Source organism: Myotis davidii, unplaced genomic scaffold (genome assembly GCF_000327345.1).
Source record: "Myotis davidii unplaced genomic scaffold, ASM32734v1 scaffold575, whole genome shotgun sequence".
In the NCBI taxonomy this organism is placed as follows: Eukaryota; Metazoa; Chordata; class Mammalia; order Chiroptera; family Vespertilionidae; genus Myotis; species Myotis davidii.
This window is the reverse complement of record NW_006290306.1, coordinates 4,719,642-4,736,460: the sequence shown is the minus strand read 5'-3', so window position 1 is coordinate 4,736,460 and position 16,819 is coordinate 4,719,642. Positions and strand designations below refer to the sequence as shown.

The 16,819-nt window shown below is 40.7% G+C and overlaps 1 protein-coding gene across 1 annotated transcript in view; it reads left to right on the top strand.

The window, feature by feature from the left end:
• The window catches only part of PAX3 (paired box 3), a 43,190-nt gene extending 31,900 nt beyond the window's left edge, over positions 1-11,290 (top strand). The window contains exons 5-6 of the mRNA XM_015563692.1: positions 9,000-9,246; positions 9,738-11,290. Of these exons, the coding sequence (XP_015419178.1) occupies positions 9,000-9,246; positions 9,738-9,772 (282 nt within the window). The 3' untranslated portion in view covers positions 9,773-11,290. The remainder of the gene's footprint in view (positions 1-8,999; positions 9,247-9,737) is intronic.
• Positions 11,291-16,819: the final 5,529 nt, after the last annotated feature.

Genomic DNA, 16,819 nt, shown 5'->3' with positions numbered 1-16,819 from the left:
ATTTATTTATTTATTTATTTATCATTTATAATTCTTTGTTGCTTAAAGCAGTGGTTCTCAACCTTGGCTGCACATTAGAATCACCTGGGAATCTTTTTAAAATCCTGATTTCTGGGCCTCATCCCCCAGAAATTCTGTTTCTTTGTTACTAATGTTGTGGCCCCACCCCATAACAAAGAAACAGAATTTCCAGAGGATGAGGCCACTGGCTTTAAGTATTACATATAGTATTACTTATGTCTCCTTTCCCCCCCATTGGCAACCCCCACTCCCCAGCATATGCCCTCCTCCCCTCCCCCCACTGCCCTCTTGGAGTCAATGCCAAGAAGAATCGCCGCAGTACTGAAGGCAAAAGGTGGCCCAACGAAGTACTGATGGGGTGGTCAGAATAGTCTGGCTGATCATAATAATCTGGCCACTCAGTGTATATTGGCTATGCTTATATGCATGCATACAAATCTTTGGTTGATCTCTTAACCCCCATCCCTCCCCTCCCCTGCCTTATCTCTGAAGATTGACAGACTGTTCAATGCTTCTATGTCTCTGGAAACATCTTTTTAATCATTAAATCACAAAGACTCTATTTTGTCTGATCTGTAGGCGCAGACAATTTCTGTAGATTAGAGACCTATGTAAGTGGCTTTTCTGTCTGTTGCCAGCCTACAGGGAGTTGCTTGGGCAAAAGGAGGCATAGCCACTACCTGATTTATGATGAAGGACACACATACATTTTCTTTTTTAAAAGAAAGGCTGATGAAGAGGGAGAGGAAGAGGAAAGAGAGTGGGAAGGAAGGAGAGAGAGAGAGAGAGAGAGAGAGAAAGAGAGAAATATCGATCAGTTGCCTTCTGCATGCATCCGGACTGGGGATTGAACCTGGAACCTGGGTATGTGCCCTGACCGGGAATAGAGGCGTGACTTTTCAGTGCTTGAGATGACACTCAACCAACTGAGCCACACCAGTCAGGGCAACAAAAGTACATTTTCAAGTGGAAAAGCAACATAACATCTTTATTGGTCCAGTGGCCCTGGAATTGGGTAAGGGAGGGAATTAAGGTAGATAGGATTTTAGATTAGTGGGTTGTAGCTTCTCATTCTTGGAAGACTATATGGTCAGATGTTGACCCAAATCTGTCAAGTTGCTGCACGTTTCCATGGGTCTGAAATGAATACTTATTCTTCTTTACCACAAAGCCTGTGAAACTGACCAGAAAACATTCCCTAAAGGATATGTTCATTCTTTTTCTTTAAAAAAAAACAAAACATTTTATTGATTTTTTTACAGAGAGGAAGGGAGAGGGATAGAGAGTTAGAAACATCAATGAGAGAGAAACATCGATCGGCTGGCTCTTGCACACTCCCTACTGGGGATGTGCCCACAACCAAGGGACAAGCCCTTGACCGGAATCGAACCTGGGACCCTTGAGTCCACAGGCTTATGCGCTATCCACTGAGCCAAATCGGTTAGGGCAGGATATGTTCATTCTTGACATCTACTCATTCAATTAGCATTACTCGGTCTGTTCAGTTGCCCATTTCTGTATCCTAAGGACATATCTTCCTTCACATGAAGAGAAGGAAAGGGATTCTTCTCTCCTATGACCGTCAGGAATGTAGTAGGTGGAATCATGACTTTGACTCCGGGCAGCCACAGACATATTTGCCTCCTTCCTGCATGGCCTGGAAGAAAGAAAAAATACCCTTGTTGAGCTGAGCAACTGTTTCCTCCTTAGTAGGTTGGGGTGTCTGCCCTTCATGTTGTTAGGGTTTGGGGTGGAAGGGAAATTTTAGTGGGAAGGGAATACAGTGGAGCCTAATATCCCTCTGGTTCGGAGGGGCAGAGTTGAGTCTCTTCTTTCTAAAAGACAATGTGGATTTCTAATTCATTATAAGGTGTTTTGTTTGTTTGTTTTTGGTGAATCTCAGACAGCTGGGCAGTTAAAGGTCAGCAAGGTTTGTATTTATGAATGGTTTTCAGGGGGCAGGAATAAGCCTTGTATTTCCTTGAATGCAAGTTTACTTTATGGGCAATTAGACATAAAGTTTTAAACATCATCTCATTGAAGCATTGTGGGATGTCCAAGCCCAGGGCTTTTCCCTTTCTAAATTTGTAATTTTAGGTCCCAAAGGATCAATTAATATTTAGCAAACGTGTCCTGAAGTCGTCATGAAATTAAACCAAGATATATGTGCGATTTTCCACAGTCATGTTTTCAGACAGGTTTTTGAAACGATGAAAGGTTTTAGTGCTTACCCTTTAAGGGCGCTACTGTGGTTGTGAGACATTTCCTGAGCCGAGAAGAGTTAACAGCAGGTAATGTCATTCCTCCCAGAAAGAGTTGGAGACTCTCGGTGCTAAGTGATGAATGAGGGTATCTGACCCACATCTGTTTCACATTAGAATGGAACATTGCCCTGACATCGTTAGGAGCATTTGTCAAGATTCCCTGGACAGAGCTTCTGTAAATTACATGCTGCAAATGTGTCAGGGTCAGATAAGAGGATATCATTAACTCCCCCAAGTTTACTCAGGGCTCTGTCAGTCCCTTCCACTATGCTAACAGCCAACAATTTTCCTTGAGCCGTTTTGCTATATTTTTCACTCATAGAAGAAAAAAAATATGTATGCTGTCCCCTCCCCCTAATATTGCACATGTTCTTTTCTCATAAATCATATTAATTGTAGACATGGTCACAAAGCATATTAAACGCAGGCATGCGTAAATGAATTAAAACATGTGAGAATTTTATTACGGCCCATGGTGGGTCTAACATAGTCCAATACCAAATGTATTAACTGGCATACTTTCTCATTTAGATAGAATAAGCTTTTTTTTTTTAAAAAAATGAGCTTTATTTTATTGATAATGGATGGACATAACATGATTGTTCATTATCAGCTAGAGGTAAACTATGCATATGGATATATGTCTGTATTCATATATACATACATGTTGCAAATCTTTTCTATGCTAACTCTTTGCCTATATTTATAATTTAGGCATCGTCCCTAAAGAATATTGCTACCAATTTAATGGCTTAGCTCTAGTGAGAAATAGTTATTCTAAAGAACTGATAAAGTAGAAGAGATCACTAATTGGTCACAGGACTGGAGATTAAAGCATATGTGCTACTTAGAGTTTAATTGAGACAGTACTTACTGAGCTCTTCACAAATAAAACTTGCAAATATATGCAACATCTGAACCACACTTGTCTGGTACACACACTTTTTCATCATGCATTAAACATAGCTACTGGTAAAATGTGAGCTAATGATTAAAATTTTAAAATAAGGGTGTATTTAGCCAGAGACATTTGACAGGCCCTGGTTTTCTCTCTGGTTAGGTAAAGGTCAGCTATGCCCTTCCCTTAACTCTGGTCTGGGTGAGAAGGTCACCATACCTACCTTCAGAGAAACTTCTGCCTTCAGGCAACTTCCCTCTCCTAGCTTCCAAACCGACAGGACCCAAAATCTAATTATTTAGATGCTAATCAAATGCAGGATAATTCCTAAGGCATTTGAATCTGAAGACAAGATTTTCTGGAAGGACTCTGCTGTTCAAATGTAAGCTTTTCAGCCTCGAAGATGCAGTCGCTGAGATTTAACCATTAGATGACTTCGGTAGCACCCATATCGGCAAAAATCAGTTGGATTAACATTTGAATATATGTATATCTTTTTTGGTTCTGCAAATAAATCATATCCAAATTAAAAATATATATAGTCAGTAAATTTGGAGGGATGAGTAGAAGGTTTAAAAAATCCCCTTTTCTATCATACAAAGCTGTAATTGACAAGTCATCTAAAACACAAATGTATGCTATTAAATATTAACTCAGAAGAACATTTGGTGACTAAAGAACAAAAATAAATAAATAAATACATGAATAAGGATTTTTACTAACAAAAATAGAAGTGTCTGGATGTATACCATAGTTTGCCAAAGCATTTTAGATTTCTGATAAGCCCTGAGCACTTTCAACTGAAGGTAAAACCATAATGCTTACGCCAAGACAAATATTTTTCAGACACATTGTTTAAATGTAGATCTTAATTTGGCCCATAGTTTTTATCTTTTATATTTAATCTTAACAATAGGAAAATTCATTCAAGAGATATATGGCATGAAGCAATTCTAAAGAGTTAGCTTTTCCTGAACCGTACAATCTTCCAATCAAGATATAAACAGCCTATTTGGAATTCTGAAATTTGAGAATGAGTTTAAGGAGATCTTCAGAAACTGTCTCTAATAATGTGAATGATGAAGGAATCAGCTTATGATTCCAAGGCTTTGGATTTGTTTGTAAAGGTTATCCATAAAACAATTTAGACACGGTATCTAGGAAATGTTTTTGTAGGTAACAATTTAAAAATATCCTTAATAGTTGTCTTTTTAGATGCCTTCCCTAAGAGTTGTACTCAAATAAAAGTAAAAACTAAGTTCTCCTCATGCGGCTGGTGTTGCTCAGTGGTTGAGTGTCCACCTATGAACCAGGAGGTCAAAGTTCAATTCCCAGTCAGGGCACATGCCTGGATTGCAGGCTGGATCTCCAGTAGTGTGTGTGCAGGAGGCAGCCGATCAATGAGTCTCTCTCATCATTGATGTTTGTTTCCCTCACCCCCCTCCCTTCCTCTCTGAAATCAATAGAAATATGTTTAAAAATAAAGACCAAGAAAAACTAACCTTTTCTCCACATTCCTTTCCCAAAGGACAGAACTGAGATTTTCATCAAAGGACAATGTTTTTCCTGGTCCTTGTACTTCCTGGATTTACCTGGCATTTAATAATGTGGTCAGTGTTCTGTAGACAGAATTGAGTAGCCCTTAGTTTATTTCTTTTCCTTTGAAATAGTGTGTAAAAACCAGGCAATTTTGTTCCCTGCACCTCCCCCGCCACCCCCCCAAAATAATCAGGCAAAAATGCCATCCCTATAGTAGAAATAACTTACTGATGGTTTATGGGGGAAAAGAACACACTTTGCAACAAATTGAGATTTTATTTTATGATTTTGAATTACAATTGCTATAGGAAAAGGATATATAAAAGAAATCCTGACAATATGCTAAAAGAGAAAAAACAAACAAACGTATGACTGGAAGACATTCCAAAACCATATTGGGGGAATTCCAAGAATTTCATTTACCAACTTCTTTGTGCAGCAAATAGAAATTTTCATAGCTTCCCTTGAACCACATGAAATACAAAATAGCTTTTAAAGCAACGTACATAAAAGTGAAATGTGACCCTTCCACAGAGATTTGAGGTTTTAAATGATGTTAGGGGAAAGCAATATATTTTGTGTTTATGTATTCACTATTTTTTTTTCCAACAGAGATTTCATTTTTAATTTTTAAATCTATTAAAATAGGTATATTTCTCATCTTATCAATGTGAAGTATTGAAGTGAATTGCATTAGTTATAATTATTTATTACTTTTAATTTCAGACCAACTGTAGGAAAATATTAGTGCATCTTTCCCCATCCTCATACAGTTCGTGAGAAACAAATCACAATTACAGTATAGCGATATTTACAGTGAGATAAGAGTTTGTGGGGGAATGTCTATCTCTCGGGCTCTATCAGGGAAGTCAAAGGGACCGAAGACAGTTGATCTCTGGTCCCCTTAATTTCTGCACATTAGCCACTGCAAGTATTGGGCAGCTGAGCTCAGAGCTATTGCTAACGCGGGGCTGTCACTAGTTTCCCAAGGTGACAAGTGGCAGCACTGATAGGAAGAGCCAACAAGCTGCTCTTCTCTTTCCTTCACCCGGCAGCCATCCTTTCTGATTGGGCCATGCTCCCGGATGTCTTAAAGACACCGTGACCTAGAACCTTTGAGGATCTATCTTTTTATTGAACTAGAATATGACCCTGAAAGATATCTCCCTCTTTCAATAGGTATGTTTCAAGGTCTTAGATGTAAATCCTATACACCATTTTCTTTTTAAATTTAGCAGCTGCAAGAAGTTGCTCCATGAACATCATAAGCTGGTTTTTGCTTATAGGAAGGACTCATTTCTTCTCTTAGAATCTTTATGGTCCCCTCTCCCCTCCCCCCCCACCCCGTGGTCAAAGCTATTGCTGCTTTCAAAGTTATGCAAACAAGAAATGTATAGCAGAGGATTAAAAAAAGTTTATCACAAAAATGTACATGTAGCTCATGGGAGAGTGTGCATGTTTTGAATAAAAGTCTGCTCTTACTCTCCAACTATAACTGTATGTAGAATATTCCATTTCTTCCTTAAAGTGACATACCATAAACTGAGTTTCAAGTACATATCTTCATGAAGAATGTATTAATTTAAAATATGCTCCCTTTTTATCTAGTACTACTGGATAATTTTCTTTATGGATTGATAGTTAAAAATTTGTGTTTTTTTCTAGTTTTGTTTTGTTTTTACTTAGCACAGCTTATTTACAGTGAGATATTTGTACCCTGTGTTATTATCCCCTTTTCATGAAAAAAAATATATCACTTTTTTTTTTTTTGTATTTTTAATCCTTCCTATCCATTCTTGCCCATTAGGCCAGTACACAAAGAGGTACCTCTGATTTAAAAAGAATGCATTCGACATCGAACAACCTCTATTTTAAAGACTCTTTTATTGTAATAGACATACATAAATTTTGTCTTGAACTAAAATATTAAATAAATTAGTATTATCAATTAAAGTCTATGAATTTTCCAAGTATGCACTGTAAAATCATCAATATATGCTCAAAGAAAGGCAAAAAAGGGGGGAAAAAAACCCCCATACCATGTAGTTGGAAGAACACTTGGGAAATAACTTCAATGCATTGTAGGCTACGTTCAGCTTTTAGAAATGAAGTAAATTCACTATAAACTGTAGGGTAGGTCCCTAAGGGAGCCCAGGCTCTAGTGGCTTTCCATTCTCCTGGAGCTGTGAATCCTATGGATTCCTACTTTATTCTGTGATTTTCATTTCCCCTAAAATCACCAGTAAAACAAAACTATGCTCTGTTGCATATGATGGTTTTTTTGGAATATACATAATTTTTAGAGCTTGTTAAAAAGATATTTCACCACGTAGCTCAAGAAAATCTAGGAATGGCTTTAAAAAGTTGGATATTATGACAAAGAAGTGGAGAAGGGTAATCCACAGAAGATGGTTTCTCTCTCTCATCCTTCCCTCCCTCCCTCATCTCTTGGGCTAATGGAAGGCGGATCATTTTAAAGCTTTATTTCAGGAAGATTTTGTTTAGCTGTGAGGATTATGCACGCCCTTCCCAAAGGGCATTGTGGCCTCATCATTTTTTTGGAATGTAATTACTGGGATGCAAGACTAGTCTCTCTTGCCTGCCTTGCTGGAACCCTTAGATCCCAGCTCCTAGGACCTGAATTTCCTTGGGGGCCTGCACAAGGCCTGGAGTCAGGCATCGGGTTTCATCACTGCCCCTCCTCCTGCTCTTCTGGGTACACTTTAAGCTTCATGTCCTTCAAACATCGTAAAACACACCAGAACTGTTATGGCAATACCGGACCATCGTGGGCCCCTGCGTTTACATACAATGTAAACAGGTGATATTTTGTAAGCACAGGAGGCTCTACACCCAGCAGTTGATTTTTTTCTGCAATTGCTTTTTGAGCCCTGTCATTGACTTGTATGAACCTGAGAAAAATCACTTCCTCTCTTGTGTGACAGGTTTCCAGCTGCAAAATTAATTATCCACTTACTTCTGAAACAAGGTGTTGTAAGGGTCAGCGAGCTTGAGTTTGTGAAACTTGTCACCGTGCTAATCTGAAAGTTGTTCTGTTATCACAGTTTGTTTTTTTTAAAGTTCTCTTGCTCTTTAGGGTTATTTACAAAACTGAGTGGACTTTTTATAACGTGCTTGCATTTCAGGCTTTTCATTTAACACTTATTTATAGGGAAACGTTAGTTTAGAGAAGAAGTGGAAGACTAAGCAAGGGACGCAGTTACTTGGAGAATCATTTACCCTTCCTCCCTTCCTCACTCCCTTCCTTCCTCCTTCTCTTCCTTTACTCCCTCCCTACTAGGTGCTAAGCACTCTGTTAGGTGAGGCTACTTCCCTCAAGTCTCTCACAGTTCAATGTAGGTGCAGTGAGGATTACAGTGTGGGAGGGGTGAGAAAAGTACAAGGAAGCCTCAGGGATGACGCAATTACTTCTAATTATTGAAGGACACCAAGATAGGGAGCAACTTTCTTTTTTTAAAAAAATATATTTTTTATTTATTTCATTTGAAAAATATATATTTTTATTGATTTCAAAGAGGAAGGGAGAGGGAGAGAAAGGTAGAAACATCAATATTGAGAGAGAATCATTGATTGGCTGCCTCCTAAACACGCCCCACTTGGGATGGAGCCAGCAACCCAGGCATATGCCCTTGACTAGAATCGAACCTGGGACCCTTCAGTCCACAGGCCAACGCTCTATCCACCAATCCAAACCAGCTAGAGTGGGAGCAACTTTCTTGAGAGGGAAAACTTTGAAAAATGCCACAGAGATCTCGAAAAACAGGGAAAGAATTTGATTTGAATTCATTTAACTTTTTTAAAAAATATAAGCAAGTGCCTTATATTTAAAATCACAGGTGAAACAAATGTAATATATGGTTAGACATTATTCTATGTGAACAGCTGCAATCTCCCCCTAGCTCTGTCCCTGTGTCCCTCCTTCCTTTCTCCTTCTTTGAAATCCAGGTCCGGTTTTATCACTAGGGTCATGGTGTAATCTCTCTCTCTTTCCCCCCTTCTTCTCCTTCCTTCTTTTTCTTTTCCCTTCCTCCCGCTATGCCCTCCCCTTTCCTTTTTCGGAAAGGGCAGTCAGATGTTATCCTTGAGCATGATGTAATACCTCTGCTACTTTGAATTCAGGTCACCCTCTTCGGGACAGCTCTTTAACAGGAGATTTCCAAAGAAATCCCAATGGGACTTTTCCAGTTATTCTGTCAGCTGTAGGCTAGGGTCCTTCTCTCAGTCTCACGTCTTCCTAATCCACCTGTTTGTTTTAGGTAATGGGACTCCTGACCAACCACGGCGGGGTACCCCATCAGCCCCAGACTGATTATGCTCTCTCTCCTCTCACTGGGGGCCTGGAACCTACCACCACGGTGTCGGCCAGCTGCAGTCAGAGACTAGACCATATGAAGAGCTTGGACAGTCTGCCAACATCTCAGTCCTATTGTCCACCCACCTACAGCACCACGGGCTACAGTATGGACCCTGTCACAGGCTACCAATATGGGCAGTATGGACAAAGTAAGCCTTGGACTTTCTAGGGGGTATTTACGTCTGGAAGGGTACAAAATTCCAACTCTTCCTTAAGGAAGGGGAAGTGGTGGCCTGACTCAGCCTTGCATCTCAGGATCAACTGGGGCAAAGCCGGCTGAGGTTCCAGCAAGGACTCGCTTGTATAATTATTTTCTTAACAGATGTCAACAACATCTTGCGGTTATTAATTGCTGCGATGTGAAACCTGATTGCCACTAGGTGAAACACAAGGGTTGGCCAAAATGAACTAACACTTGGCATTAGAAACACATGTTCTTAATGAGGTCAGTTCAAGGATCATGTGGAGTATAATCCCAAAGACACAGAGTTGTGTCAAACTTGTCTCAGGAATAAAAATATTAGTCTACATCCTTTGATACCACGGTATTAAATATGACATTGTCAGCCTGTAGCTGATTTTGCCCCTTGCCATGAATTGTCCCAGCATGACCTAAAGAGCTGTGTGTGTTTCCTTACAGGTGCCTTTCATTATCTCAAGCCAGATATCGCATAAGTGGACTGTCCACTTGGAGTAAAACTGGCCCTGTTTCCAGTCTCCACAGCCGAGACATGAAGAATCTCAGAAAAAAAAAATCACCCTCTCGGGGGGCAGTCTTGACAGGAGACAGAGGAGAATGATTTATTTTCTTTCTCCAGTAGTTGGTTTCAAATTCTTTTGAACATGCTGGACAAAAGCCGTGGAGAAAAGGAAGACGCAGATCAGTAAAGACAAATGCAACATTTTAAGGCAATGATTTAACATGGCTACATATCAAATATCCCAACATTTAGTGCTGATCATCAAGGAGCTAAAACATTCCATTTGTGTGTGCGTGCACATGTATGTATGTGTGTGTGCACGTGTGTGTGTGTATGTGTGTGGGTGTGTGAGAGAGATCTATCTGAATTGGTTCAGGCAAGCAGAATGTTCTAAAATATAGTCAGAAAATTCTCTAAAGTATAACCTTGATATCCAATGCTGACACTTCTACAACTTTTAAGCTGCTCCCTTAATGAAGCAGGCATGGAGGAATCCTTGACTTTTACACACTGGAAATTGATATACAAATAAATGCCACCATTTTTAGGAAGATAGACTAGCTATAAAGGACCTCCCAAATAAATTATTTGTTCTCTTATCCTCACTTGTACTTCAGTTGTTACTAAATGTCCCAGAAGAACACGTCTTGCTAATAGGACCTGGGATAAGGGGAGGAAAAGCCGGTTTTCTTTCCCAGCGTGGGAGAGGTGTGTGTGGTTTTCGCAATTCAGTTTCACGTGGAAGCCACCTGGGCGGGGAGGGGGTGGAGAGTTGAGTGCATTCCCACAGCTGCTTATCAGTGTGCAATACTGTGTACCTCACGGAAGCCTTGGCAATGCCAGGGTCATAGATACAGAATCAGAACTATATTTTTGCAGGTGCTTTATTTTCACAGCCTGTGATTCCCTGTGGTCAAATGCAGAGATATTCGCCACTTGCTGGACAACCGACACCCGGCTCTCGCTCCTTTTGACTAGAGACCATATTGGAGAACAATGCTTTTAAAATGACTACGTTTACATTCGTCTCTTTTCTAGGAAAGGCAGGGCAAGAGCAGATATGTCCACATGGCTCTCCTGTACTTTTAAATTATACAATGATATCCAATATGAAAAGATTCTAGAAACTGAGGTTTACATATGTTATTGTGGTGACATTGTAGAATGTCAATAAATTTGTTTTTGGAGATGTTAAAACAAACAGGCAGGGGGAAGGCAGTGTTATTTATTTCTTTCTATGCTTGGAATCACGAACGAGGTAGGCACAAATACATTCCCTTTAGCGTTAAGAACTATGACATAGTGAGTTAGTGAGACTAGACATAGTCCCGAGTTTAGTTCATACATTGGTCTTAGTGGGTGATGGATGAAGAGAAGATCTATCTTTGTGTTGCAGCCTCAACCAACAACAATGTGTTGTAAAAATGTCTTTCATGTAAAAAGTGCAGTAAATATTTACTATTTATAATGAATAAACAGTTATGAAAACTTGCCCGACACTGCTTTTTTTATTTATTTATTTATTTATTTATTTTGCGGGAACTGGTGAATGTAGTATTAATAAAAACTTGGAAACGGGGAGCCAACAAAACATATACTCCCCTCCTAACAGTGCCTTTTAGATTAGATAATAACATGGACAAGTAAAGTCACACGACCCGCAACAGTGTTTTCTTGAAGAAGCTTGGTTGCACACACTTTTAAGGATTGAAGTTTGTATTTTCATACATGTGGAACGAAGTCCAGCTACCTCTCTCTGTTCTCTCAGAGCTCTCCCAGCCCATTACTGGGAAGCATGCTTTCCCCCAGTGCACCTCACTTCACCTTCATCTCCCACGGTCATCTCCAATGAAATTTTGATCGAAAGCTGTCAAATTTTATTTTGTTTTAGAAGCTTTCTTCATTCTTCATGAAAAACATTAATGCCTATTTCATTCATTTTTCCTTATTCCCCCCATTTCCTACCTCCCTCTTTCTTTCCCTCCCTCCAACACTTATTTAAATGCTTATTTTATGAGAGTCTAAATGTGCCATCATGGTTCTTGGTACTGGTGTTTTAGCTTATAACCTAGTGGTTAAGGCAGAGGAGTAAGTACATAGTTGTAATGAATTAGGAGGACTGTTTTCATCAGATGAATAACCATGAGGTCCTTGCTTATAGTAACTTATTTGTTTCCCCCAGCCTCTTATCTGTAACAGGTGTTGACATTAGCATTCCTTTTGTATAGATGAGGAACCTGAGGCACGTGGAGCTTATATGAGATCACCCGGGGCAGAGCTGGGATTTGAGTGCAGGCAGTCTGATTCCAGAGCCTGTGTGCTTAAACTCACCCTCTTCTGCTTCCCCAAGTCCAGACTATGTGGGAGAAGCTTAGAATCAGAAAGATCTCAAGGAGCACTATTCACTTTGATGGCAACTAGCTATGGTTGGCTATTTAAATTTAAAGTCATTAAAAGTAAATGAAATTAAAAGTGATTCCTCAGTTACACTAGCCACATCCTAAGTGTGCAATAGCCAAAAGCTACCACATTGGGCAGGAGAGATATAAAACATTCCCATCATCACAGAAAGATCAGCGCTGACCTAAAGCATGTGAGTTCATTTTTTAAAAACCCCAAGGACCTGAAGTGTAGTAGGTAAAAAGTCCAAATTCTTTAAATGCCTTAGGTCTTTTCAGCTCACACACTCATTCTTTCAGCCAACTATGTTGCCTTTTTCCTGACAATTATTTCTTCTAAAACTATTCTAAAGAGAGGAAAGGAATTTAATCTAACTTGTTATCTTGTTTAATCCTCACAAAATCCTGTGAGGCAGGCATATTTAGCCCCAATTTACAGATAAATGGACTGAGGTCTATAGTTGTTCATCAGTCTGGCTAGGGTCACACATAGCGACATTGCCTTTTACTTGGGCTAATGGCAGAACATGTTTTTCTTTTTGCCTTTCCAAATGCTGCCTGCAATATCACTTCGTTATGTCAACCTATCCTTATGTCCAACTCAAGTTGAAACCAGGCATTAAAAAAACTCACTCCCAATACACGAGGGAAAATACCAGGATGTGGGATTACACGACAGCAACTGGATGTTACATATCACTTTCCCTTCCCTACTGATCTCAGAACGTGCCATGTGTGGCTCATATCTCTTTTTGATATACTTCCTTATGCCCTCTTATGTCTGCATGCCTCTGAGATCTGTTGCTTTGCTCATGTTTTTCCTGTTGTAAGTCTCCGTAGATTATTTGTTCCCTAATTTTTTTTTTTTGGTATTGAATCCATTTTCAAAGGAATGCGGCTTTGACATCCCCATCCTAACCCTGGCCAGGGTCCTTACTTTCATCCCCCTTAAGGACTTCGAGCCTTTGGCAGTCAATTAGGCTTTAACCTGAATGTGTCTGGAGAGGGTCGCCTTTATCCATTTAGTTTACAATTTAATTTGTAAAGTTAAAACTGAAAAGCAAATGGCTGCATTAATGTCAGCTGCTGAGTCATTCCTTGGCAGCAGTTTTCCTAGGAATAGATATCAGACTTCACATCTGTGATGGAAACAAACATATTGTTTTGGGCTTTTAATCAGCCCAATTTGGGAATGTATTTTCACATACATTTGGGTATCTGGGGAACATCCTGTGTTAGAAGGGATCTTCATTAGTGCTGGCATATAGAACCAATGTAATGGACAAAGTTACTGACTTATGGTTGTGAGTTTAGAAAGAGTCTTAAATGAGGGAGGAAATGGGTTAATTAATACCCTTTGTATGGACATGTCATGGAAGAATCACTCCTCAAACTATGTAATTACCACATGGGACCAGAACCAACATCTGCATAGGAACAAAGTCTATTTGGGGATAAAGACTTGGGCCTCAACCATTCTGAGTAAATGATTTTTTGGTGCTTAATCACTTATGAATAAGGAGAGCTTGTATCAAACATTGAAGAATGGAATAAGTGACAAGTGGCAGTATTTGTGCAGAGATTTCACAAAGCCAGTCTCAGTCCTAGACATGCACTCATGGATCTGGAATTAGTTTTAGATGATCTATGAGAGAAAAGGAAGAAACAGAGCTAGGCTCAGGCTTCTTGCCAAATGCCGGTGACATAAGCCAGTTCTATCTTTTTTATAGGTCCATTCTTGGGTATTGCTGACCGTTGTATCCCATCATGTCTGACCCATGATGGGTACTCAGTACTGCTTGTTCAATAAAAGAATAAAGAAGTGAATGAAGAGTGACTCTCTTATACCCTCTGTTCCTGCATGATCTTCTGAAGAAGGAGCTCAACCTCAAGTGTGTGTGAATTGGGGTGAACTAGGGTGATATTGCAATAATCTCTAGGGTGGAGGGGACCAGCCATTGGCTCATGAGTCAGAGGCACACAGGTGGTCTTGAGATTGGATTGGTGCAAAACCTTAGGAAAGAAGGGAGAGGTAGGAGGTCTAATAAGTCACTTAAAAGCCATATTTCTGATTAATGCAGCTGGCACAAGATCTTGATTTTTGGATTCACTACTGGGAGGATCAGAATAAAAAAGGAAAATAGCTAGTTAGTTTATTGCTTAGAGCTCTGGTTTTCAGCCCTGGTTGTATAGCAATCTGCAGAGTTACTGATAACAACAACAATAACAAGCAGGCTAATGTTTGGGTGTACCCAGACTGCTGGACTCAGAATCCATAGAGATGGATGCAAGGAGGGTTGACAGAGAACTCAGGGAGAAGTCTTTTTAAAATTTTTTTTTCTGTAGTGTATAGAAATACAGTTTATGTTTTTATTTTAAAAATACTTTTATTGACTTCAGAGAGGAAGGGAGAGGGAAAGTTAGACAGAAACATCAATGATGAGAGAGAATCATTGATCGACTGCTTCCTGCACGCCTTCTGCTGGGGATTGAGCCCGCAACCTGTGCATGTGCCCTTGACCGGAATTGAACCCTAGCCCGTTTGGTCCACAGGCCAATGCTCTGTCCACTTAACCAAACCAGCTAGGGCAGGGAGAAGTCTTTGGCTGCATTGAAGCCTTGACTGCATTTGACCAGAAAACTGACTGATGAGTTTTCTGGGACCTGAAGCAGTGTTTAGGGTCACTTACCAAGCAGAGCTGAGAAACAGAAGTCACTTTGGAATATGGAGACACTTTAGCCTCATTACCCCCCCAAACTTCACCACCAGCTTTTGACCCAGAGGGAGAGAAGTAAAGAGGAGCAGTGATGCTGCGTGAGGGTGGGTTGAGGAGTTTCTGTTGGGTTGGTGTGTGCCAGGATAGTGTTGTATCCACAGCAGGAGGTCTACAAAGCCCCACCACACAAACATCAGCAGGGCTGGGGCTTTCCCCCAAGAAGTGTGTTGACATCTTGTTCCTCAGGCTCTTGTAATCCTGTGGCATTCAGGAGAGTTTTAATCATGTAACAGAAAAAATAACTGCCTTTTGATCCTGCTCATCTGGCTCACCCCCGCCATGAAGCCAAGCATTTATACAGCGCCTGAGCCTTGAAAATAAGCCCCACACATCCACTGCTTGCAGAGTGAGGGAGTTAGGCAGTGGTTTTATTTCCTAATTAATGTATTTGATACCTTTCCAACTCCTGCTGTGTGCTGGGCAGTGGGGTTATGCTGATGAATAAGCCAGTTCTTGTTGTCAAAAGACCACAGCCCTGAGGGAGCTAGATCAGTGAATGAAGGGTTGGAACACAAAGTAACATGTGAGGAAGAGTTAGTGTGGGACCCCAAGGAGAGAGAACACTTTTCAGAGAAAGTGACCCTGGAGCTGAATCTCTAGGGATAAGAAGGAAGTTCCTGGGCAGATTCAGTGGCAAAGGACATATTGGCTCCATTTTTATATGATAGCAGCTGTGGCATTGCCAGTCAAAAGAAGCCAGGGAATCAGACAGGTGCTGGACCTCCCAGATTCTCCAGTAAGACAGGTCCACAGCCAGAGCCTTGTGGGGCTCTCCAGTTTATAGGGTTCAGAGGACCTGAGATTTGGAAAAATGGGACAATTCTTTATTCCTTAAAAATGGATTGAGAGCCTTTCAACTTCAGGAGCCCGATAAGAAACTCATGGGAGAAGGAACATGTGTCTGCCATGATTGCCACTTTTCTAATCTGTGCCCCCCAAAGCTTGGCGGGGGTGTAAGTTAACTCTCAGTAGCCAAGTTGCGTTTTCATCAGTGGAGAGTTCTGGATGTGCAGTGCCCTTTGTACAGGTTGACTGGGATGACCCATTCTTACTCATTATCCAAAGGTTTGTGACTGGGTGCTTTTTGGAGATGGGTCCCAAGATCTCTTTGCTTAGCCTTGATAGGCAAAAATGGGAAGAACTGCCTTCCTTCTTTTCTAAGCTCCAAGTTTAAATTATTTTGGGGGGCAAACTGTACCCCTTCCCCAAATACTCTAGTTGTCTCTTAGGCTATGTAAAGGGAACACAAATATCCTACCCGGGAATGGAGAGTAAAGAACATATGTTCAGATGTTGAGAAATTGAGCAACTTTGCAGACAGATGTCAAAGGCTATCTTTGTAGGTGGAGTTTTATGCTTACATATTCCATTTACTGGTAGGAAACCAATTCCTTCTTTCTGGGCTTGGAAGAGTAGAGACTGACTAAGGAAGTAAACTGTTCCCAGAAGCACAGGAGGAGAACCCGGTGGGAACATCTGGGTGTGGGCCTCAGGCAATCATGGGTTGTATCAGTCAGGGTCAACAGGAAACAGATGACACTCTTGAATTTGGAAATGTAGAGAAGGGTTTTTAATAAAGAGACTATTTATAAAGTTGGAGGGGTGTAGGGGAATTGCAAGGGATTATGCAAGGGAGAAAGAAGGAGGGCTGCTATGAGATGGGTGGGAGAGCTTCTTGGAACCTGGCGAGAGAGTCCTGTAGAGCAGTTGGCTCTGAGATTGGCCTGTGATGAAGATGTTCAGAGGCAGCTGCAAGTGGAGTGAGGGAGGGAAAGCTCTCCCAGCTCCTGCTGGGACTCCCCATGGCTGAACCCAGTTAGAAGCCAGAGGGCACAGGAGCCAAAC